The sequence below is a fragment of the Prosopis cineraria genome, unplaced genomic scaffold, assembly GCF_029017545.1.
Source record: "Prosopis cineraria cultivar Desert tree isolate PC_DT_omini unplaced genomic scaffold, ASM2901754v1 PC1, whole genome shotgun sequence".
In the NCBI taxonomy this organism is placed as follows: Eukaryota; Viridiplantae; Streptophyta; class Magnoliopsida; order Fabales; family Fabaceae; genus Prosopis; species Prosopis cineraria.
Genome location: NW_026555332.1, coordinates 20389377 through 20415919, shown reverse-complemented (window position 1 = coordinate 20415919; position 26543 = coordinate 20389377). Strand labels below are relative to the sequence as shown.

Genomic DNA, 26543 nt, shown 5'->3' with positions numbered 1-26543 from the left:
TATTTTGTTATAATTTTCATTTTCAAAAATATAATATTTAAAAATTAATTTAAAATTAATGGAAAAGATCAGTTTAAAGTGAAGTGAAGAGTCAAGATCACCCATTTGGGTGATGAGCATGAAATTTGGATCCATAAAATGTATGCTACCAAATTACATTTATGTAGTGGTGAATATTATACAATTGATGTCTCAATGATAATGATTTTTTTCTAAAAGAGTGAAAAAGATTTATATAATAATCACATTTCATATAAAATAAAAAAATATACAAATAAATTTTTTTCATAAAACAAAATTATTGGAAAAATAAATTTAAATTTAAATAATTTTCTCACAACGATTATTAATAAGAATTTCTTACAACTAATAAACTGTGAAAGACATTCAAAATAATTTCTCAGGGGTAGGAATTTGAAAGAAGTTCTCTTGGCATAATATCTATGAAGTATTTTAAAGAAAAAAACTTGAAAACTTTTCTCATGAATAATGCATCAAAAGAAGTTCTTATCATTATGCTAACCATATGAAACATTTGCTTAAAAGACTTTCTCAAAAGACTTTTGATCGGTGAGAATTTCTTGCAAAAGCACAATTAACCACCTTAAGATTTTTCATGCATAGTTTTCTGAAAGAAGTTCTCATATAAAAAGCACGGGAACTTTATCATTTAAAAATAATGTTTCTCATGGGTACAAATTTTATGAGAACCTCTTTTCTATATTTTCCATGAGAAGCTATTTATACTATGTTTAGACAATTTTCCTTTTGTTTTCTCACAACTTTTAGTCGTGAAAAAGTTGCCACCAAATTGGTGCCATAACAAGCTATAGTTCTTGCAGATTTTCTAAAGCAATTCTCATAAATATTTCTTTCATATCATAATCATGAGAAAAAATTGTAAGCAATCATGCATAGACTGATTTTTTTGTCAGAAAATCTGCAAGAAACTTTCATGTTTCAATTGCGTGAGAAATTTCTTTGTGAAAAAGACTATTTTCTTGTAGTGTCAGCTTATACTCATTGTTCCTGCTTCTAGTTTTACAAAATTAGTCTTGAATGAACATTAAACATAAATAATATACCAAATAACGAAATCGGGTCAGAGTCTTACCTAATCCAGGTGTAGCCGAATCTACCCAACTACCTATACGAGTTTAGACTACTAGAGTCTAAACTAAAGTGCACAGAAAATGCACCAGAGGGAGAGAGGGAGAGTGGGGGGAATAACGTGCACTGAGAGATAACTATTTGCTGTAGGGTGATTTCTTAACCTTGACATTAAATTATCTCATAATAGAGGGAATAATTGATTGGAATAATCACCATAATTGCTGATGAATATTTCTTATTTTGGAATTCAATCAGAAATCAATCTAGATTAATTCCTAATTCCGGTCAAACCTCATGATTTATGGAATAATGTCAAATCCACTTGTTGCTCCAACATAATGATCTAATTCCCATCGAGTGTGGATCCGTAAATTCCAACAAGTCTAGAGTGTTGTATTTATATTAATGGTTTTATAAAGGAGTTGTCTTTCACAAAGCAATTCCTTGTCGCGTTAATATTAATATTTGAAACCAAAAAGACAATCTTTCAATAGAGCTCTTCGTTGACACGTTAAAAATCAAAATTGACGTCTTACTCTTTTCACCAAAAGCATTTTGATATTTTCACATAAGAAAAAAACGTGTCGTTGCATGTTTTAAAGTTGGCGCGCGCATTTGATTTTCACATAGGCAAAATCAAGTTGAGTCAAAAGACAGTTCTTATGAGCTCCAACTAAAACTTTTATGCAAGTCAAATCACAACTAACACTATACAAAACGGGACAAATTCTTTGTGGAAAGCATGCAGATTAGCTTCGTCTAGGTGGAGAAATGGGTAAAATATCTGAAGGACTAAAGAAGGAAATTCGAGATGATGGCGAGTTGGAAATTTTCCATTGGTGACGAGAAGTTGAAAGCCTTTGAAACGACCTCGACCTTGATGATGAAGATGCTCTTCTTGAATGGTTTAGATTAATCCGAATACTGAAAATATATAAACCACAATATCAAGACAAGTACATCAAGACATATATAAAAGATTATGAGTCTATAGAATAGAACAATTAATACTCACTTTTGGTGGACGTCAACATATAGATCAGTTTCATCCAATATATCTTCCTTCACAAACAAAAGAAGCAAAACATCAGTCATGATCTTAAAATTGTATTATTACGAAGCAATTGTAATATACTAATTGAATAATGAACCTGAAGAAGCTCCTCCATAATATCTTCCAAAGTTATGATACCAATCACTTGCTCATTACTTTGAAGAGAATCAGAATTCTCTGGTGAATCAATTTCATGGATTTCTTTTAATTTCTTATGTAGTGGATCTGAACCGCCCTCATGGTCCATCATATTCTTCAGTGTCGCGCTATAATATTCAGTTTCTAGTGAATTCCAGTCTGTGGAGATGCTCACATAATCCCGCTTCACAATTGATGAAGGACCAACTCCTACAAGTACAATATTTTTACAATCTTAAATCCCATTTGTGATAGAATAGTGGACTTATATTTTCTTGTGAAAATTCCTGCAACATTATGGATTTCGATTAAGTAAAAGGTATAAATTCAGTAAGACATGGTAAGAACTCATCCCAATAGCCATTTGCAACTCGTAGGACGGAAAGCTGAAATGAAATAGCATGAGTTGAGTTTTGAATTGCAAACAGACTGTTATCCTTTATTTAGATGGAGAGAAAATTAGGCTGCAAAGAAAAGTAAGAAAACTTTTAAAAATAGTAAAGATGAATTCTTCTAGTTTTTTCTTCTTCCTATTTTCTTTCAAGTACTTTTCTCTCCATCTAAACGAAGTCTAAAGATGGATTCTTACCACCTCTTACTGAACTCAAATCCTAAGATTCTTGCCTTCTTCAACAATGGAAGTTGTTCTTGTGTCCTTGTTTTTCACGACTACAGCCATATGGCTTTGACCCTTCTGGAATTGAGTCAGTATATCATAAAGCGGCCAATCTTCACCTACTCTGTTAATAATCAATTAGGGAAATATTTAAGAACAACACGTGCTGTTGAGGAAAGTTTAAAAAGCAGACTTGGTCTAAAAGAAACGTTATTGATAACGGAGCAAGATGTCAAATTATAAGGTATATAAGTCTCATTGAAAAGTAAATCATGCATATTTTTTTTTTTTTTTTGTATAATTATCTAGCATATATTCAACGCTATCAAATTAATAGAATATGCCGGATAACTATCAAATCATCATTGTTTGCAACAACACCTGTAATTAGTTAAAAATATATTTATTCTAATAATATCTTGTTAAAAATTAACACTTTAGTATACGTAATAATTTTTACTAGTTATTGCTAGCAATGATAATGTGATAATCACCTAATAATTGGTCAATGTGGCTGGGTCAAAATGGTATTTTAGTCTTTTACATAGATAATTAGAAATAACATTAGTCTCTTGAAATTTTTTTTTGTAATTTAAGAAATTTAATTAATATAATTTTCTTATAGGTATGTTTAATGTAATTTTTTAAGTTCTTTTTTGTAGCTTAATAGGTCAATTAACAATCAAACTTAATCTATTTAATAGTAAGGGTACAATTACACTGTTTTTAATTTAAATGTTGAAGAGGGACACTATATCACCCAAAAAAAAAATTAAGATAACAGATGCCCTTGCATGAATAGTTGAGGGATCAAAACGCTTTTTAACCTTTAAAATTTACTGAGCAATTGATTTACATGAAAGTTAAGAACATCAAGGTACGTGATGATTATGCTGTTTTATTTTTCTTTCTCTCGAAAGTTACTAGCAAGTATGATCCAAATCAACATTAGCATTTCAAAGGGGGAAAAAACTTCTTTAGTAGAAGAAAATGAAAAAGCAATTGCATACCTTGGAATTCTTCTAACAGTAAGGTATTTAATGGGAGTTTCATCTTCAGGACGACAGAAGATTAAATTTTTTACCTACATCAATAATGAAAAAAAATTACCCCATCTGTTCAAAAATATAAGGTATTTTTTAAGGAGTTGGATGTTTAAATATGTAAGGTATTTTTAGTCTATTGAGGTGTAATCATTTCCTTTTTTTCCAAAAGTACCCCTATTGATAGTGACTTTATATTTATTATGGGGTGTTTAATAGGGATAAATATGAAAATATAGGATTAATTTAAAAGTAGGTAACTACTTTATTAGGGGTGAGATTTAGTTAAAAATGCCCTATATTTTTAACAGAGGGAGTACCTTTTTGAGATTATAATAAATTAACTAAGGGTCTTCACTTAATAAATTCTTTTTTTATCGAACCAATCATTAAAATCATATCAAGTTGTCGATATAATCAATTATATAAATAAGTTTTATCCAAAATCAATTTTAACTAATCTCAATCCAAAATATCAATCAATCAAGAATCAACTCTCACTCCCTTTAATTAAAATAAAAAAGAACCATTTATATGAGATAAAGAGATAATTAATTTTTTAATCTTATTTATAAGGCACATAATTAAATTTTTATCACAAATTTCTCATTTTACCCCTCATAGTGATGAAAGAAAGTACATAATTAAAGTATGTGTATTTAATCAAGCTAAAGTTAAAGATTTATTAAATTTTTTAAAAGTTGAATTTTAATTTTTTTTTATTCTGGTGAAATATGCTAGAAATTATTTATAAATAGAATCAGAGGAGAAGTATGTCTTTACCTAAATTTTAAGGTTAAATGATTTACTTGCAAGTGGACAAACAATATAAGAATTTCACGAAAATTTTTTGCGAGAATTTACAAAAAAAAATTGTAAAGTATATTATATAAACAGAAACCGGTAATTTCTCGAGCACGATCCTTCTTTCAAAAAGACTGCTAGCTTATATAATTGTAAATACATTTAGAAGTTAGTGTAGTTAGTGTCAGTTGTTTGGATTCGTTAAATAATCAGTTCTAAAGGTTTTGTATTAAAAAAAAATAGCATCTTTAAAAATATTTCCAAAAAAACCATCCAAATATAATTATGCTATAATATATTCAATTATAATTATTTTTTCATAATCAAATTATTTAACCAATATCCAATGGACCTGTATTATCTTTTTTTTTTTTTGGCTTACATCACATAGAAAATGATAATACTAATTTTATAAGGTAGTGTTTGGATTGATGGATTTGAATTTGAATTTTGAATTTAAAATATTACATTTCAAATTTCACATGCACTTCAAATTTCACATTTAAAATCCATGAATTTAAAATCCTTTGAATAGTTTAAACGATTTTAAATGAAAAAGATAGATGAGTTGAATTTTGAAAAGAAAATGGAAAATTAGGAATGAGAGACAAGAATGAGAGATGAGAAAAAATACAAAAGCCATAGAAGTATCAATAATAAAAACATAAAGAAAACAAGATGTTTAAATTAGCTAGAATTTCAAATGACTAAGATGTAGAGAGAATTTAAAATTACAAAAGAATTGCAATAATAAGAATGGATTTGAATTTAAATAAAATTCAAATTAATTTTTGTACATTCAAATGGGTGATTTGAATCAAATCCAAATCTCTATTAATCCAAACATACTATAAGTAGCAGTTGGATAGGTAGATTCATATTTGAATTTTAGATTTGAAATATTGCATTTCAAACCACATATTTAAAATCAATGTATTTAAACTTCTTTGTTTCAAAAAAAATTTGAAATAAAGAAGATAAATGGGTTGAGATTCGAAATGAAAATTAAAAATTAGGAATAATGAATTCAATGAGAAAAGAGAATGAGATATGATAAAAATAATAAAGGTATTAATAGTGAAAACATGAAGAGAATGAAATATTTGAAATCATTAAAATTTTAAATGATCAGGTTATAAAAAGAATTTGAAATTATAAAAAAATTCTAATAAGAAATGGAGTCAAATCCAAATTCATAAAATTTTGTGTATCCAACTGAAGGATTTGAACCAAATCCAAATCTTCATTAATCCAAATGTATCATAAAAGAATTTTGAAGATCACAAACTAAAATGCAATTGTTTTGTTGCTTACCAAAATAAGACCAATAATATCTGTTGGAATACCAGAATAGATCGGCACACGACTGTGACCTTTGCTCATTATCAAGCCCATCGTATACCTATGGACCAGAAAATGAATCTTAAGTTAAACTATAAGAAATAAGACAGAACAATTGAGTCGATCAGATCCTTCAAAAGGGGAAAAAAAATAGTTCATGGAAATCTTCTTGTAAAATTTGAGAAGGATACACCTTAGATGTGAAATTTATATTCTTCATTTAATGTTGGCTTTATACAAGCTTCGTTTCTATTTTCCTGTGAAATAAAGGTTCGTTCCATTGCACAAACGTTTGCTAAATTTTGTTAAAATCACATGGGCATTCCTTCTAGTATCAAAATATCTACCTACTCCCTCTAAAAATAATTAATTTAAGATGGATGCATGGGAAATTTTAATTAGAAAGATCTCGAGAGGGGTCTGTGTAATTAATTCTACATTTTCAAAGGGTATTTTCCTAAATTACAAATTATACTAAAGAGGTCCTAGTAAGATTAAACAAATTAAACACAAGAAAAATGTCTGTAATTTATTTTTCTTTTTGCTTTTCTTTAATGTTTAAATTGGAGGGAATTTATATAATTTTTATAAACAGTCAAGAAATATCCATAAGTTAACCCTGAAAAAGTCTATTGCCTAAATGTAGAGGATTTATGACGCAAGACTGAAATACTTTAAGGGGAAAAATGGGTTCTAGATCCTCTAAAATACTTGGAATTATACTAATAGAGTTAAAAAAAGGTAAGAACATACATGTCAAGTTTGGAATTTATATCAAGAGAGAATGTTTCACTTATAGGTGTCATTGCATCTTTGGCTGTCTTGACTGTTAAGTCCAAAGCTCCAGCAATTATTGAAGTTTCATAGCGTGACAATTCTCCACCTTTCCCTGCCTGACAAATGAATTTCAACATACAAAATAAAAAAGCAAAACCAAAAAAATTCCCAATATATATATATATATATGTAATATAGGGCACCAGATTATTATATGTAATTGATCCTTATACATTATCTAACCTCAGTGGCATGTAAATTCACTAAAGTCTTCAGTTCTGCTCGCCCTAAAAGTGCAGTATGACCCTTACCAAGCAGCCAATCCAAAACCTGTTGTCGCCATATATGAATCAATATATAATCAATAAAATGTAAGTTATTAAGTTGAATTGACATCAATTATTTGCTTTAATAATGATGAACTTAAATATGGTTATGTTAGAAGAAATATTGTCAAATATTAATGAAGGAAATTAATAAATACACATTATTTATATATTATCGAGGGGGAAAAAGAACCTTTGATTGATCCGCACCCTTGTATGTGAGCCCTTCTTTTTAATTTTTTACTCTATATATAATTTTTTTAATATTCAACTATTCAGTAAATCATGTTTATAACGCTCGTGTAATATTTCTAGGTGTTAGTGTACCAAAAATGATAATTTGTCCAGTTTATATATGAATAGTTGAACAAAATGATGTGTAAGTAAAGGTCAAAAAATAAAAATTAAAAATATTTTCCTAAAATATTTTTGCCAAGCCTACAAAAAGTATAAATTGGCTTATCTTTAGATACGCACAAGATATCATTGCAGATCAGTATGTGGCTATTTCTTTGATTGAAAGGAATAATATTTTAGTTTAAATATATATCTTTGAGTTTGATTAGTAATAATACTTAAAGAGTTTAAAAGCGTTTAAGTGGGATGCCGCGTTTTGATGGAGTGACTACCACTTTCAAGACTACTCTCTCCACTTCTCCAAAAACTAGAAATACTGACCTCACCACTCTCCCTCAATAGGGCACACCCGCACTACTGAGATCGGCACAAATGGTTATTGCTTCATTTGATGGAAGAATTCAAATTCAAAGGACTACATTGTTGCCTTTCTCTATGAAAGGGAATGAGAGGATAACTAAAAAGTCTCTCAAACACTTTAACACTCAACCTCAAATCAACTTTGGCCTCGTGCAATCTCAATATTAACCTAGCGCCAACCTTAACTTCACTCGGAGTGACCTTGAACAACTACAGTCCAGACCTTCAATGTAATATCCTAAGTATTAATCTATGTGTAATCGCTAATTAAGGGTGTAAAAAGTTACTATGCAGTTTTAATTGATTAAATTGTGTTTTCATATTTACTAATGGATGTTTAGGATGATAGGGTCAGTGATCAGTCACATATTTTACATATTAAAACACTTGGTTTTGGCATCAAATTGTGCATATTAAGGTTTCATGCTCGATTTTAAGTTGTCTTTTCTATATTGATCATGTAAACCCTAATGTTACTATTTGATGATTGATTTGTCACTTCTAAACCCTAAATTGATATCTTGAGCATTAATTCTCTTCTCTTCCTTTTTAATTCTCTTTTTAGAATTTATTTAGCCTTCTATTTTTATCTTCAGATTTTTGTGAGGCAAAATTTGGAATCAACAATCAAAGACTAGTCAACATGCTTGGAAGAATTCAAGAGCAAGAGAATGGGCTAAGTTGGCATGAAGTTTCTAGATTTAATTGTGGAAGAATTAATTAAATAAAGGATAAGGAGCATGGGAAGCATCAAGGACACATCATCAAGGCAAATGAAGAGCATGTTATGCATGACTTCAAGCCAAATCTAAGGGGATGAGGTGGTAGTTGATCAAGACGCTAAGTGAAGTCATATTTCCCATACCTTAGTCACATGTTCAATGCCTAATTCTAGCTCATATTTTTAGTTCATGTGGCACCATTTCCAGCCTATTTTCTAGCCAAATCAATTCATGTTCCAGCTGGATATTCAAGCCAAATCAGATCTAGACTTCATTGTTTTTATCACCAATTCACTTTGGTTTTATCACCTACTCATATTTTCCACACATACTTAAGCTTTCTATTTCAATTTTAGCCTTATAATTTCATATTCACTCTCGCTCTTCAGCTCACATTCTCTGAATTCTCTCTTCCTCTTCTTCACCATTTCGTCTTCTACATCATAGATTCATTCCAAATTTCATTTTCTTTATTCAATTCTAGATTCTCATCTAGCCTCATCCATCTTTAATTCATCCAACATATCCTATTCTCATCCTCATATATCAATTTGTCCAGCACCTTCTACCATTTCCAAATTTCATTTTGTTCTTCATCTTCATTCATCTATGGAAGCTTCTCAAGCTCAAGAACTCAACCAAGTGATAGAGAGGAGTATGAGTGGCTAATCCTACATTGAGCTCCAAGGAAGATGAATTAGCAATTTGAGAATTCCATATTTGTCTTCTTCATTTGTATTCTCAACTCTATAATTTCTTCTTGTTCTTTAGGGATTTCAAATTTTGTAATCTGATTAGGTTATGGATTTGTGATTCCAATTTATGTTTAGTTGAGGTTATGGATGTTGAATTGAAGTTTAATATGGTGTTTTGGTTTTGAAATTCATGAACTAATTTGAGTGTTCTTGTTGATTCTTGTTTAAAGTTTTGTTTTAGCTTGAGCTAGATCCATATGAGTTATATGAATTTAGCTTAATGAGTTTTTCTTCCATTGAAATTGGTTAGCATTTCGTGTGGTATAGGACAAGGCTGAACATGATATTAAGTTTTAATTCACTTGGCTTAAACTCTTAAGTTGAGTCAAATGACTTAATACACTTAAAGGCTTTTAAGTATTTTTACATTAGGCCAATTGAGATTACTTGTGTGGATTCAAATATGGAATTCAAGGATAATTGCTAGGGATTCTAACTTGGGCTCTTCATTTCACATATTCATATCATTTCATCAAAGTCAAAAATTATAAACATTTATTGCTTGCATTTTAGACCTAGTTGCATCACTTGAAACACTCTTTAACTTGTTGGTAATTGGACTAAAAATTTGTATGCATTGTTCTCTTAAAAGATGACCTAGAGTGCTCCAAACTACATTCTAGCTTTCATTGGTGGCCTAAAATGACTTAGGGCTTCATTAGTTAGGCTAGGAAGAAGTTTGGAAATGAAACAAGATTAAATAAGGAGAAAAATGGTGAATGGCATATTTTGTGCCATGTGTTGTAGCATAGTTGTGCTGTGCCGCAGTGCATGGCCCTTACTCAAAATTAAAAGGTCATAAATTAACATTTGAGGTCAAAGGAGAATTGAAGATTTGAGGAGCATGAAAGAAGAGAAAGAAGGGCAGTGCTAGAGTTTATGCAAGTTGCAATACTGGAAGCTAATTTGGACTATCATGCATTTTGGTAAGTTTTTCCTTTTTCATCACCAATTGTACATTCAAAATTTCAAGAGTTTAAAGAGAGAGAGAGAAAGTTGTTTTGTTGTATAAGCTTGGGATTCATGTTCTAGGAGTTGCATGTGGCTTCTAAAGTTTAATTTAAGTTCCTGAGGTTCGTGGTTCTTTGAGGGAAAGAAAGAAAGTTAAGGAGTTAAGGGCTAAGCCCTAGTTTAATTTGAAATTACAAAATTTGACATGTTATGATGTGTTGAGATATATGGTGTTATGTTGTAGATTAAGGCATGTTGGACTACTTTGAAACTCAAGTGGTGATTTTGATAGTTATATACAACGAGTAGCCCTTTTAGCAATAAAAAGATTGAGGTAACTAAATAATTTATATTATTTATTTGCCTGTAAAAGTTATTCTCAAGTTGATTGTGTATGTGATAAGTTATATCTATATATATATATATATATATTGTAAAAAGTAAAGTATTTTAGAAAAAGTGTAATGTATTGATTTGTAAAACTTCATACTTTTGAAATAAATAGTAAGAGTATTCATTACACTTGTTTATAAAGTTGATATATATGGTCTAGTGAAGACATGTAGTGAAATGCGACATGTTAGTGAGTGGGAGTTCACCTTAGCGAAGATAGTGGGGATAAAGTCTATATAGTATTGTTGTCACCTAAAGACACTAGGTTCTACTTATATTTCTTCTTAATACTTGAAAGGGTGTGGTGTTGGAGAATTATTCTCCTTAGTATCTGAAAGGGTGAGATGTTGGAGAATTACTCTTCTTAGTGCCCGGAAAGGTTCAACATTGGAGACAATGCTTCTTAGCATCCATAAGATGCAGTGTTAGAGTAACGACACCTTAATTACTTGTAATGGGAGGAACCTGTAGTTTAAAAGTATATTAGAACACCTTGGCTTGGTAGTCCTACCATGGATGGTGATCTTAGGAGCCAAACACATAGTGTGGTTCTACAAAGTAGCCTACCAATTCAGTCAGAAGTATTAGAGGATCGAATGAGTAGCAATCATGCATTATATTAATGTGCATGTATCATATACCATGTCATCTGTAACATTCTAGAAATTTAAACTTGATTAACTAAACTTAATAAGGGTAATTAAGTTTATTAATGTGGTGTATGGCTAGAGGGGTCTAAAAAGTGTATTTGATTGTGATTTCAGTTTGAAATATTGGTTTGGAGTGAAGTTAGGCCATTCAACTATCAAAAGGTGAGGAAGAATTAAAGAAGGATCCTCTGTACCATATGTCGTGGCATGAAGGACATTTGTCATGGAGCACTGAGGCAACCAACAAAGGATAGGCCTATATATACCATACACCATGGTGTGGGCTGTGTTTGCCATGGCGCATGGCCAAATTTCTACTTAAACTAGTTTTTGTTTTATTTGAAAATTAGAAGAGAGGAAAAAGGGCAAAATGAGAGCATACCTATTACTCTACTAGGGCATGAACTTAGGGACCATTAGTGACGTTGTGGAGCTTTCTAATACATAAGATAAGTGCTTGATGCTTTCTTCTTCCCTTTCCTTCCATTTTTCATGAAGGTTAAAGTTAAGGTTTGAGTTGAAAGAGTGATTTTCAATCTCTATGAGCTTTAAGTCTAAACCTATTGGCTAAATAGATATAATGATGGTTGTTTAGAGTATTTAAAAACCATATTAATGGTTTTATAAGTGGTTGGTGGTTGATATATGAATTTAGCATTTAAGGAGGTGTTGGATGAGTTATATGGTCATTAATGTTGAGTTGTTGGCTTAATAATGACAATGTGGGTTAGTGGAACCTAGTAAACCCATTAGGTATGATTGGGTGTGAGTTTATGATTTTGGCAAAAAGGGAGAATGTGGAGTTATAATATTGAAAATTACTCAACTAGGGATACTAATGAATGTCCTTATGATATTATTGTAGATTGACTCAATTGGCACCATCCAAGCTTGAGAAGAAGCTTTGGAAGTGGTGGTTTCATGGGGTAAACCTTTGACCTCTTAAAGATTTGAGGTAATCAGGCAAAATCTTGTTTATATAATTGTATATTAATTATTTGTTAGTGATTTAAACCATTCAAAAATTATTTGAATGCTTGCGAACCCTTTGATGCAAATTTGGTGATGTGTGAAATGATTTTGGCTTGTAGAAAACAATGTGCATATTTCTACTCATGTAATTGATAAAGAATTTGTGGTATTTGACATGTGGAGAGTTAGGAATGTGTAACATTTGGCATGAGGAGAATAATAGATAAGGTAAATAGTGTGGATATGATATGATGTCAGTAAGGGTGTTAACATGACATACTAAGTGTCTATATGTGCACAGCATGATCATTGGTGGGAGTTTTGCCTAGGAAGAGGAGTAGTTTAGTAAACCCATATGATACTGGCAGCTTATCGTTTGAATCGAAAGCCTGTAGAGGCACCAACCATTGGAATTCAGAGGCAGCCATTATTTTATAATTGATTCGGGACTATCCTACTTGTTCTTTAAAGGGCTCAAATCTAACTAATCTCCATCGATTCATAAGGAGGCTAGATTAGGGGTACGTCACCCTATGGTTGTTAGTATTGGAAAAAGTTATAGTGCACAAGCGAGTGAGTTTACCTTAGCCTGATAACTCTTCACAAGTGGAAGGTTGGGTTAGTTTGAGTTGTAGACATAGCTACTTAATAGCCACCAGTTTCATGTCAGAGGTATCAGGAGGGTATAAGGTTGGCATTGATCACCAATCACATGGCTGTTATTATTATGGTCTAATTAGGTTTAAGGGTACACGATTGTTATTTTAATGACCCCAAGATGTGTATAATTATGATATATCTAATGATATATGTTGCATGCTTGGTCACATGGTGGGAGTATTGCCTATGAAGAGGAGTTTGGTAAACCTACATTGTACTAGCAGCTTACCATTGGAATTGAAAGCTTGCCTAGGCATCGACTATTGGAATTGAGAGTTAACCATCATCCCATGATTGATTTGGGACTGTCCTACTTGTTCTTCGAGGGACTCGAACCTAACTAATCTCCACCAATTCATGAGGAGCTAGATTAGGAGTATAATATCCCATGATTATTAGTATTGAGGGAAACTATAGTACACAAGAGAGTGTGTTTATCTTGTCCTGATAACTCCTCGCAAGTAGAAGGTTGTGTTAGTCCGTGTTGTAGACATAGCCACTTAATAGCCACTAATTCCATGCCAAAGGTATTAGAAGGGTGTAAGGTTTGCATTGATCATGCATTTAGTACCGGTCATATGGTTATTATTATTGCGGTTCATCATGTTTTAGGGGCATATTTTTGTTATTTTTATGAACCCAAGATGTGTATAATTGTGATATGTCTAATGATATGTGTTGCATGCCCAATCACATAATTGTTATTGTTGTAGCTAAGGCTATAATTGATATATGCATGTGATATTTGAGTTTATTACCATTTGCATCTATGATTAATGATATGCAACTATATAGATTGGGTTAACCTTGGTTACTCAGTGGTTGTACTCATCCCTTTATTATTTAATATTTCAGAACCTAGCTCATCAAATCAAGATCAAGGAAAATGATTGGAGGCATAGGATCTTGAGTACATCCTACTCTTAAGCCTCTCAGTTTTATATATTATGTGCATTGAGCATTGTTAATTTGCCGACTAGGATTTCATTCCATTATTTTGTCTACTTGCATTATAACTGAAAATATTTTGTGTATTCCATGCCCTAAGCTAGTGATATGTAGTTGTAAAGCTTGTATAGGACTAAAATAGTAGTACAAGTAGGGGAAAGTGTAATTGGGTTGTTTTTGGATGGATATTAATAATTTTATGCAAGTTATCTCCCCCTTCTTGTTTTTATGAATTGAAGGGTTGAGTAGTGAATTTATGTAATACGTGTAATTCATTAACTATGGTGTGTTGCACGAGTCCAGAATGGTCTATTGTGTGGTATAAAGGTTATCGTAAGCTTTTGGCACTTATATTGTGGTTTGGGCACCCTAGTTGTGAGTTTAGATGGAAAAGAAGTGAGTTTTGTAAAAGGTGTCCAACTTTGGATAGAAAAATAATTTGATTATGAAACTTTTGCCATTAGTTAGAGATAGGAGAAATCTCTCTGTAAAAATCTAGTTCATCTCAATTGAATGTTGGATGAAGAAATGAGATGCATTGGAAGTTCATCCTAGGTGCTATCATATGATAGCAAAGTTTATTGTCAAAAAATGCATTCAATGTGTCATGGTGCTTGGGACAGAGGCATGCACACCATGGCACACCTGTAGTTAGCCATGGCATATGTGCTACTTTGTACATAGTTCACTGTTTAGAGTATATATGCACTTGATTTGATTCCTTCTTTAATTCCCATACTGCCGCATTTGTTTTGAACTCTAATTTGGGAATATTGAAAGTTTATGGTAGTATTTTAAATTATGAAAACTAGGGATTTGTTATTTTAATATTTTACAAATTTGGTAATTATCATAGATTTTGGTTAGTTAGGTGGATTAGTAAGGGTAATCTTGCTTATTTAAACTAGAGTTTACATCATCTATGTCAAAATGTATAAAATGATATTTTTGACGCTATTTACTTGTATCTTTATTTCTTTGCTTTCCATGCTTCCCATCTTTCTAAAAATCACTAGGTTTAAGCTCAAATTACTTATTTGAGGAGTTTTGGGAATCCCAAATGATTTTTGAATTGTTTTTAAATATTTAATTACTTTAACCATTTTGTATTTACGATAAATTTAGGAGTGATTTGTAACTCCTAATTACCATTATAAGTTGTGATTGTGTCTTGATTCTGAGTAATGTTAAGATGGACATTACATTTTAGGTGGTTTATTTTGCTTTCCCCTTCAATCACTAAAGCACCCATTGCATTTACCTCCTAGTAATGCAATTTCATTTCTCATGCACTCTCGCATACTTTTAATCTCTTAATTAGCTTTGGCACTCTAAAGAAATAGCACTAAAGGATATTGGAAATTCACAATTGTTTGATACATTTCTTATTTTAAGGTTTTATTCCTTCGGCAAGGCTGGCACTAAAAGGCATGATGCACTGCACCTAAAAGCTGATTTCATGCTAACATGTGTGTACATTGCATGCAATATTTCTAGGTGTTAGTGTACAAAAAAGGATAATTTGTCAAGTTTATATATGAATATTTGTCATCTAAGGTTAGGTGGTAAAAATAAAATGTTATGTGTATATGTAAAGGTCAACAAATAAAAATCTAAAATATTTTCCTAAAATATTTTTGCCAAGCCTACAAAAAGTATAAACTGGCTTATCTACATTTACACAATAGATCATTGCAAATTAGTATGTGGTTATTTTTGTGATTGACATGAATGATATTGTGGTTTAAATTTATATATTTAATACATAAAGGGTGTAATATGGATATAGAAGTATGAGTTACCTTACTAATTGGATATGCAAGGGGAAATAAAACTAGCAAAAGTGCTCGAACAAAAGGAGATAGTGTTGCTCCAACACTTAGTCCATATCGAGAACATAAGGCTTGTGGGATAATCTGACATCAAATCAAATAATATAAATCACGAAGAAATGAATTAACATATTTTAAAAGTAATTATCCATATCAATATAAAATTTAAAATTTTAACTACACATACCACATTATTTATAAGTCATGAACTGATCATATCAAACTTGAAAAAGTATAGGGAGAATCTCATTTAGGGCCATTAAAATACAAAAATTTGCATTACAACCCAATAAAATATAAAAATGCATTGCAGGCCTAAGGGACCTTACAAATTTTGTTATAGACGAAAAGATGCATTTGCCCTTATCTCAATAGAAAGTTCATGTATACACAACACAATATTTGTAAATTTTCAACATAATATTCATGAATGTATAACACATTTGATAAACATTAACTTGAAGTATGTTTTTTTAATAAAAGTATGTTGTACAAATGTTGCAGGTCTTTATATGTTTAATGTATTAAGATTTGATGAATATTATGTTGTATATTCATAGACATTATTTTGTTTATCATTTGCTTGCTTATATATTTCATTTCAAGTTTGATTATGTTCACTAAATGTGTTGTGCATTTATAAACATTATATTGAGAATTTGTGGGCATCATATTGTACATATATGGACATTCCTTTAAGAGAAGGGCAATTGCGTCTTTTCATCTACCTCAAAATTTGCAAGAAAGGCTCTTGGGTTTGCAATACATTTTTAGATTCTATTGGGCTTGCAATGTAAATTTTTATATTTTAGAAGCTCTAAGTGAGATTCTCCCAAAAGTATATTTGTGTTATAGAAAAATGGATTAAAGTACAAATATTTTTTGAATTTTTTTGAAAAATGCAATGAACGTCATAAAATATTTAAAGATGCAAATAGTACAAACTTATCCAGTGTTCGATAGCACACGTTTTTTTTAACTGTTTACTATGTCACTTGGCTTTGCTCTAAATTGCAAAGGGTCGGATCTCTAGCCCCTGACTGAATCTCTAACAGCCATGTCACTATAGACTCTTTGTTTCCATCGACCCAATACCTTGGCACCAAAATGAGTTACTCTCGTGACCCCAACTAATTTGAACTTAACCAGGTGCTCTTCTTTCTTTCTCTCCCCTCTTAATTCATGAAGGCAAACCAAGATATATGTTAATAATATAACACCGAGGAATGGGTTGGTTTATTTGGATTCAGGATCCAATGTGTTTGTCTCTGCTGCTTTTAGAGTTGTAGGTTATTGCAAGATAAGGTACTTCTCCAAATCAACATCAGTGCTTCTATTTCATTCCCCAAAATAGAAGAATACAAATGAAGGGGAGAAGAAGCTTAGGCTGAGCAGTGATGAAGAGGATGAAAGAAGATGAGCAAGCTTAGAGATTCAACCCTCACAATGAAGAGGAAAGCCAAATAGTGTACAGAGTTTTTTTTTTATTTTTAAAATAGCCACAATGGACAGCTTAAAAAAATAAATCTAACATATGGCTATAAACATAGCATTTGATAGTCAAATTAAGGATCAACATCATAATAATAATTTAAAAAAATGATAATAAAATTCTTTCAAATTATGTAAAAGATAGTTTGGTGTCTCTCGAAATGCTATAATACCAATAAAGTCTGTAGGGACTTTTCTGTCATTAAGAAATTAATATAAATAACCAAATTGCCCTTAGTTCAAATATCAATTGTCATTAATAAGTTTTGTTCTAAGATTCAAAATTTTTCTTTTTAAAATTACAAGAATTTAATAACAATTCGTAAGTTTATATTTAAAATCCTGACATTCAAATATTGCAAATATCACAACTTTTCTTCTTAAAATTGTAAAAATTTAACAACAATTGCAAGTTTGCATTTGAAATCCTGATATTCTTTAAGTATTGTAAATATCAATTACCATTTACAAGTTTTATTCTAAGATTCATAACTTTTCTTCTTAAGATCACAAAAATGCAACAGCAATTCGCATGTTCGCATTTGAATTCCTAAACTGAGGATAATTTGGTCTTTTGTATTAATTCCTTAATGACAGAAAAGTCGATAGGGATTTTAGGAGAATTATGACATTTTGAGGGATCAATATGTCATTTACATAATTTAAAGGGATTTTATATATAAGGTATATTTGTACAATTTTTAAAAATATTGAGGTGACATTATTTACACCTTTAAATATTTTATGATATTAATTGTGTCCCTGAAAAAAACTTTGGGGGTAAATTTATATTTTAAGCCCAGAAAAATTGTACCTCTGCAATGAACCCCAAAAGTGTGCATGAGAAAATAATAGCAAGCCACTCGGGAAACATTTTCTCCATGAAAATAGACACCCCCTTCATCAAGAGCACAATTTTATTGTTAGGTTTCATAATCACATATCAGAACTGACAATTATTCAATGTCTGATCAAGATCATTGCAGGGCATCCATTTCAGATCAATTGCACAAATAATGATGATGCATATTTCATAATTTTTTAGTCAAAAGATATACTTTTACGCACAAGAAATGAAATTTAGACAGTCTTAATTTTTCTTAAGAAATTAATAGAAATCTGACCATCCTAAATTGTTTTGAGAGGTTGAAATCAGATAAGTATATATATTGCATGTTATCTAAAGATTTGTAAGGAATATTATTCATGTAGCTTAATTAGCTTCTGCATATAACTAAAACAAATATTTCTTAATATTTTACAAATGGTATATGACAAGGATGGATCTAGAATTGAATGGCTGAGATTGAGAGCAAGAAAAATTTTTTGAAAAAGAAAATACATCTACTTTGATTTTGTTTATCATTAGTTAACTTAAAGTTTAGTAAACTACCACCAATTGATTAAATTTACAATGTATAAAAATAACATAACAAATCAACTTGAAAAAAGATAAATTTTCTAGAAACAACAAAGAAGTATATCCATTGGAAATGTGCCAAATAAAAAGGAAGAAGGAATTCTGTTGAAAATTTTTAATCAAGAAAATCAATTATTGCACAATATTATTTCACTGTTCCTGAATAAATCAGCCTATAAAAATATTGGGGACAGCGTATTATAAATCAAACCGAAATTTTAAACTAAAAATAACTAACCGCAAATAACCTGATCAAAATCAAGATGTTGGATGTTCATTTTGAAATGAAGAAAGGCAAGGACGAATGAATTGGCTCAAACGGCAAAAATATTTAAGAATATGACAGTAGGTTGGCATTAATTATGAAAGATCGGTCAGTACTGGTGTTGAAAATAGAAGTAGGCAAGATCAAATCAAATAATAATAAAAAACAAAAACTATTCTTTTGAATGATGTAAAATCTTCTTGAACTCATACGAAAATTGGGGGTCTATTATACTAATTGTAATAATAAAGTACTAATCTAAATTACAATGATAGGGTAATATTTTTCCTTATTATAATTGAAAACGTGCAACTAAAACATAAAGGTGCAAGACCCAGCCTCTAGACTACACGGTTGCCCTTTCTTTATCCTATTTTGAAGGAATAGAAGATTCACTGTGTGTGCGTGCGGGAGTGACATTTGTCATCATCGGTTTAATTCATATTCCTAGCGTGTTTACATGTTATACATGATTAACTATGTAGATTTATATTTTTTTAATCTACTCTATCAAATAAATTTATTGATATAAAGCTCCCAAGAGTTATGAATATTGAGAATTATATTGAATATGTTTGACATACCTCTAGGGCAAATGTTTTAGCCAGGAGGAGGGTACATAGAACTAAATGCTCATTCTTAACAATGGGTATAATCTTCCCTGCAGGAAAAAAAATGACAAAACTTATCATCCGCTATCAGTTTAAATTGCCTTCATTGTTCTCCACTTTAGGGGGCAACAATTGAACTAAAATGAAACTTCGATTTTTACCAAAGTCTTTTCATATAAGCTTGTTTAATATCTTTGAAATAAGAAAACATCACAATTATATTAATTTTTCTTGTGTTTGTTCAATGAGAAAATATTTTTTCTAAAAAGAATGCCCATTTAATTAAACCTTAGTTCAACTAGATTGTAGGCTTAATATGGAGTTTAAAATGAATTACACCATTCAAAACTTACTCCCTCCATTCAATATTATAAGGAATTCTTTTAAAAGATATAAGGTATTTTAGGTCTTTCAAGGTACAATTAATAAAATTTTTCTAAAAATATCCTTAATTAGGGGTGTAATAATAAGGTTTTTTTTCTATTTAGTACACCTTATTAAATTAGGGTAAATATGAAGGGTATATAATTTCAAAAATAAATAACAAACTCACTGGAGTGCAATTAAGATAAAAGTGCTTTATAATACAAATCAATGAGAGTATAATTTATTACTTGACTTCCTATAAATTTTATATTATACATATATAGATATTGGAAGCAAAAGTTTCTCAATAATTAGTAAGCATTTAATTTATTTTAACTCATTTTTTGAGTTTTCTGTAACCTCATTTATAAATTGACTGCCATTAAGGGTCGCAAACTTGTGAAATTTACACTGTAGAAATTATTCCCAAAGTCAAACGAACTAAATTTTATCATAAAGTGACAATTCCTTTATATTGAATGAACTTTAAACTAGGCAATAATAATGATAAAATTATCACTATTATTGTTATGATGTTAGGTTTTAATAATTTTCCTTATGTTGTGACGATCTTTAAATTTAGGAAACCTGTGTAGTGACTTCCTTACGTTGTAATTCGTGCATGTAAACTTTATCAGATTTCATGATCGAAAGTAAGAGACAAGGTAAGTAAGGACTAATATATTAAAAAAGAAAAGAAACGAGTTAACAAATTCTAAAATTGGTATAATATTTATAAAAATTCCATGCACTAACTCATGACCCTTTGGAGAAAATAGCTGGGAATGATTTTGTTCATTCATCTCAAAATTTAGATCTTTCGAATCATGTGAATAATGGTTGACCTAAGTGATAATGACACTATTTATTAAGCAAGATCTTGAGTTCAAGCTTAGTGAATGAAAAAATGATGTTGAGAGTTTATTGTTATTTTTTTTTTAATGCAAATGGAGCTTGCTGATGTGACTCAAATTTGGATTAAAAGGTAACATCAGATGTCGATCACATGATTTTGCTTTTTCTGTTTTTTTGTTTTTGGGCGAAGAACAAGAAAGAAAGAAAGAAATTTTCACATTAATGCATGTGACCAAATAAAAATTGTCAAATTAACAATAAAAATAGAAATTTCTATCATGAAGAAATTTCAAATCGAATTAATTGAGAGAACACAAACCTGCATGTTTTTGTATGATAGGTTGACCAGCTTTAGTAAAGACCTCGAGATCAACTTGACTGAAGGACAAGAGCCCTAGAGCAAGTCCTGATGTGGTGGCAGCAAACAGCAATAAACCAAGGCTCATCACAAGTGATATCCAAAATGAAACCTCACAACATGGAATCTCTTCTTCAAAAAAGTTTCTCATTTTTTTCTTAGAAGAAGAAGATACCATTCATGCTTGTTAATTTGCTAATTAAACTTTAAGTGTGCGGATCAAAGACTATATAATGAACTTATATGTGTGTGTGTGTGTGTGTGTGTGTGTGTGTGTGTGTGTGTGTGTGTGTGTAGTTCAAGACCCGTGGGAGCTCTCGAAGAGGCAACTTGCATGTGTAACTCAATATTACACTTTAAGCCTTTAACAGACCAAACAAGAGTATAAAATATTCTTTTGGGTAACTACTATCACATTTATAATAATTGATAAAATTATTAAATTTGCAGTCCTCATTTTCTTGTTGGTTGACATGGAATGTGCGCATCACGTTGTGTGAAGTTACCAATTAACATATTATAAAAAAATTAATTAATTCCAATAGTTCTGTCTGTCATAAGTATAATATCACAATGACATGAAGTAGAGGATGGTCATGGCATTTATCTATGTATATATCTAGGTAAAGATTGGGGCGTTTATATTAAGCATGCTATTTCTTTTATTATTTCTGTGGAACTCAAGAGAATCCCGCCAACTTTTACACTTGTGTTTTATGTTTTTTTTTTGGGTGTTATGTGTAATGTCTGCTTTACTATTACCAAGACAACGCCACAGATGCAACCCTATCATGTAAATAAGATTAGACAAAATCCTAAATGCAATTACCATGATAAAAAAGGGTTAAACATAAAATCATACTTAGAAAAACTGTCATAAAGATTTGGGATTCCAAAGAACCTTTTTAAAAGTTTGTTTGAGCTCAAATGTGAAACACAATATAGTATAAAAGCATTACGGAAGCAAGACAAACAAATAAACCCAAAAGATAACATAACAAGGGCAAAGTGGGCATTTTGCCCATCTTGCACCATCCGCAGCAGATTACATAGAGGAAGAAGTCCCCTTCCTGTGCCATGCACTAGGGTGCATGTAATGTTCACTCGACATTATCAAACTTTTACCACAATTATAACTATAATATAAATTAGGAGTCATTAACTCCTAAACTCACTAGAGACATCAAACGTAAATAATATATAACATAAAACTTTTGAAAACATTTGAGATCCTAAAAACCCTTCAAAAATGTGTTTAATCTCAAACTAATAGGTTTTCGTGCACAACGAAAGCAAGGAAGAACATAAAGTCATATCACACAAGAAATGGCACATATGCCATGGCTTCTAGCATGTCACAGCATATGGCACAAAGAAACAAGTTCTTGCTCTATGCCATGCACTATGGCATGTTGCCATGTGTCATGGCGCACGTGATAGCAAATGTTGTGATGATGGCTCACCAAGGACAAACTTTCAACATGCACCATTTTCATATATAATGTTTGATTGGAGTTATTCAGGCGCTGATACGAAGCTTATTCCATGATCTATCTAATTACACAAGTTTCACTTCAATTTGATATTTTATTTAAAAGTTAGATACTTGAATTCCAAATGACTACTTTTATGTCATTTCCAGGCAATCCTAATTGCCAAACTTATATCATTAGCCACTTCCAAGGCCTTAATCACATTCAATGGACCAATATACAATCGATTGAATATTTATATCAATAATCATATGCATCTCAAATCAAATTTGGCCACTCTTGAGCTTAATTCTTCAAAACAGGGTCATACTGTTTATTTACAGATAATCAACTACTTTGGCCAAATTCATCATCACACATCAAAACAAACATCCCAACATGCACTTGTACCAATATCTCTACCCTCTAACCATATTTATCACAATGACACACATAGGGCTAAGATATACAATATATCACCTCAAACAAGAGAAACTAAAAATGTATATGCATTTCTACTAGGCAAGTTATAAACATATATACACAAATACAGATTCATTTCACAATTTATAACAATGAGGCCATACAATTGTAGTCCTATTACTCTTGGCCCGAATATTTCCCTTGGCTTCCATCCATATCTAAACTTATAAAATAGTAACCACAAGGTGAGACAGAGTCCTAGTGACCAAAATAATTTACAACTATCTATTAACATGTAAAACTATAAATAAGTATGTAAAGTAGGATTATAACCCACATGCTATATATAATCAATATCACATGCATGATCATACTATCCATCCAAACCTTTATATCAACTCCTGACTGAATTCATAGGCTACAATACTAAATTAACTCTATATAAATTGATCAGAGCCTACTATCCTTAGGTGAATTATTAGGCCAAGATGTTCTATCATACTTTTAGACTACAAACTCTCACATTACACATATAATTGGGATATTGTAACACTTGCCCTGAGTGTTATCCAAAAAATCACACAATTCAAATAAACTAAGTGTGGGTAAGGAGTTGATCCTCTAACCAAATTAAGACATAAATCATTTAAAACCTTAAAAAATTTATAGGTTTTACTTATAGCGCACGGAAGCAAGCTAGACGAAAGTGGAATAAAAAGATGCTGTCATGACAGCATTAAATTGTTGTCATGACAGCCCTCCTGGGCCAACTTTCAGGTGGCGCCGTTCTGTCATTCGACCTCCAATCAAAGTAATTTTAAATCTCACATGTCAAACTCAAAGGGTACTATAAGTGTATCAAGTTTCAAAAAGATCCAATGGTCGGATTAAAAATTAGACACGTTAAAAGATTGGCTATTTTTGCTGTCATGACAGCTAAAAAGCTGTCATGACAGCACCTCCGAACTAACTTCTGGGGTGCACCATTTCATCATCCAACCTCTAATCAGAGCGATTCGAAAGCCCACATGTCACTTTTAAATAGTACTATTAGCATACGAAATTTTGGAAAGATCCAATGGACGGATTGAATTTCATGTATGTTGCAACATTATTAATTATTGCTGTCATGACAGCTCCTCCGGACCAACTTCTAAAGCGCACCATTTCTCCGTCTGATATCCGATCAACATGATTCTAAAGCCCACACAAAGCTTATAAAGTTTTTTACTTGTGACCTAAATTTTAGAGAAATCTAATGATTGGATTAAGATTTGGACACCCGGATGTAAAAGTGCAGGTTTTTGGTGAAAACCATTTTCAAAATTGTTCAAATCTCATCCTAATGGTCATAAACTTATGGGAACACTTTGGACATGTCAAATAGGACTAAAAACACCTAATAGAACATTTAAATGGTAGAAAAACCCTTTATACCAAAATTTGACCACTTGGGTGCCATTTCCCAAAATGAATCCTAAACCCCCAAAATGCACAAATCACACAAGAGTGGCCAAAAACTGTTCCAAATATCATATACACATATGAATACACATGCTAAATATTTTCACTTGACTCAGAGATCTCTGTGGAGCCCACACACCCACTCTCTCTATCCAAGGTATATGTTTGGCCATAGGACATCATTTGCAATGCAACCACTTTACATTTGCTTGTGAAATCACATATATACCAAAATAAATATTTACTGAGAAAAATTCAAACTCTAGACCTCTATCAAATTATTCTAAATTTTAATTTAATTATAGATATTTTATTATTTTTTTAAAATAAATTTGAGTCTTAAAATTTTTGGGATGTTACATTCTCCCCTCTTTTAAAAAGGATTTTGTCCCCAAAATCTAAGCTAATTCATAAATCAAAGAGAGAAACATACCTAGGGAAACAACTGTAGATATTCCTTCTTCATTTGATCTTCAGTCTCCCAGGTTGCATCTCCCGGAGCCGTTCCTTTCCAAATCACTTTTACTAACCGGATTGTCTTATTTCTGAATTGCTTATCCTTAGCATCCACAATACGATCTGGTTCAGTCCGGTAGGTTAAATTCTCTTAAATTTCAACCTCCTCAGGTTCTATCACATGCGATGGGTCTGGCTGGTACTTCTTCAGCTGTGACACATGAAACACTTTGTGTAGACTCGCTAACTGAGGCGGCAATGCCAACTAATAAGCCATCGGCCCAACTTTCTTCAAAGCCTCAAAAGGACCCACATATCAAGGAGACAACTTCTTAGCCCGAATTGAGCATCCAACGCCAGTCAATGGAAAAACCTTGAGAAACACATGATCCCCAACCTCAAAAGACAAGTCCTTACGACGATTATCTGCATAACTTTTCTATCTACTCCGCGCCGTAAGAAGCTTTTGTTGGATCAATTTGATTTTTTTCGTGGTCTCATCTACCACATCCAGTCCCATCATTGTCCTCTCACTCAACTCATACCAACAGAGAGGTGATCTGCACCATCTTCCATACAATGCTTCATAAGGAGCCATCTGAATACTAGCATGATAACTGTTATTATAAGCAAACTCTGCCAGAGGCAAATGCTTATCCCAGCTTCCCTGAAGCTCTAGGGCACATGACCTCAACATATCCTCTAATGTCTAGATCGTTCGCTCAGTTTGTCCATCCATTTGTGGATGATAAGACGTACTGAACTTCAGATCTGTGCCTATAGCCCTTTGCATAGCTTGCCATAAATTCGATGTAAACCGAGAATCACGATCTGAAACAATATCCCTTGGTATCCCATGTAGTCGCACAACCTCCTTAATGTAGATCTCAGCATACGTATCAACCGTATAGGTGGTCTTGACCAATAAGAAATGTGTTGACTTATTCAAACAATATACAATTACCCAGATAGAGTCAAAATAAGCCTGGGTTCTCAGCAGACTAGATACAAAATCCATTAAAATACTGTCCCATTTCTATTTAGGAATCTCCAAAGGCTGTAACAACCTTGATGACTTTTGGTGCTCTATCTTGACCTTCTGACAAGTCAAACACTTACTAACATACTCTGTGACATCCTTTTTCATGCCTGGCCACCACTAATGATGCTACATGTCATGATACATCTTAGTAGCATTGGGATGAAGGGTGTAGCTACTTCAATGCACCTCATCCAACAATTTCTTTCGAATAGACTCATTGTTGGGAATACACACCCTATCCTTGAAAACCACATGCCCATCATCACTAAACCAATAGTCCATTGTCTCACCATTCTCCATGTCTTGACTTATTTTTAACAAAATCGGATCTTGAAGCTGAGTATCTCATATCTCTTTCCAAAATTCATTGGAAATAACCGTAGTCTTAAGACCATTCAAAGAGAACTCAGTCATACCCAGAGAAGTCTTAACTAAAGACTTCATCAATCTATGCTCCCGAACTATTAAATAGGCTACATGTAAGGTCTTGCAACTAAGAGCATTTACT

The 26543-nt window shown here is 31.6% G+C and overlaps 1 protein-coding gene across 1 annotated transcript; it reads right to left on the bottom strand.

The window, feature by feature from the left end:
• Positions 1-1862: 1862 nt before the first annotated feature.
• On the bottom strand, positions 1863-21356 carry LOC129320601 (DUF21 domain-containing protein At2g14520-like). Its single transcript, XM_054966166.1, has 12 exons — positions 21140-21356; positions 19573-19649; positions 18118-18201; positions 15783-15896; positions 7130-7216; positions 6863-7002; positions 6083-6170; positions 3932-4005; positions 2930-3045; positions 2265-2515; positions 2129-2175; positions 1863-2037 (listed from the first exon to the last, which is right to left on the bottom strand). The coding sequence occupies exons 1-12, from the start codon at positions 21354-21356 to the stop codon at positions 1863-1865; spliced, it is 1470 nt and encodes a 489-aa protein (XP_054822141.1).
• Between the last annotated feature and the right edge of the window lie 5187 nt (positions 21357-26543).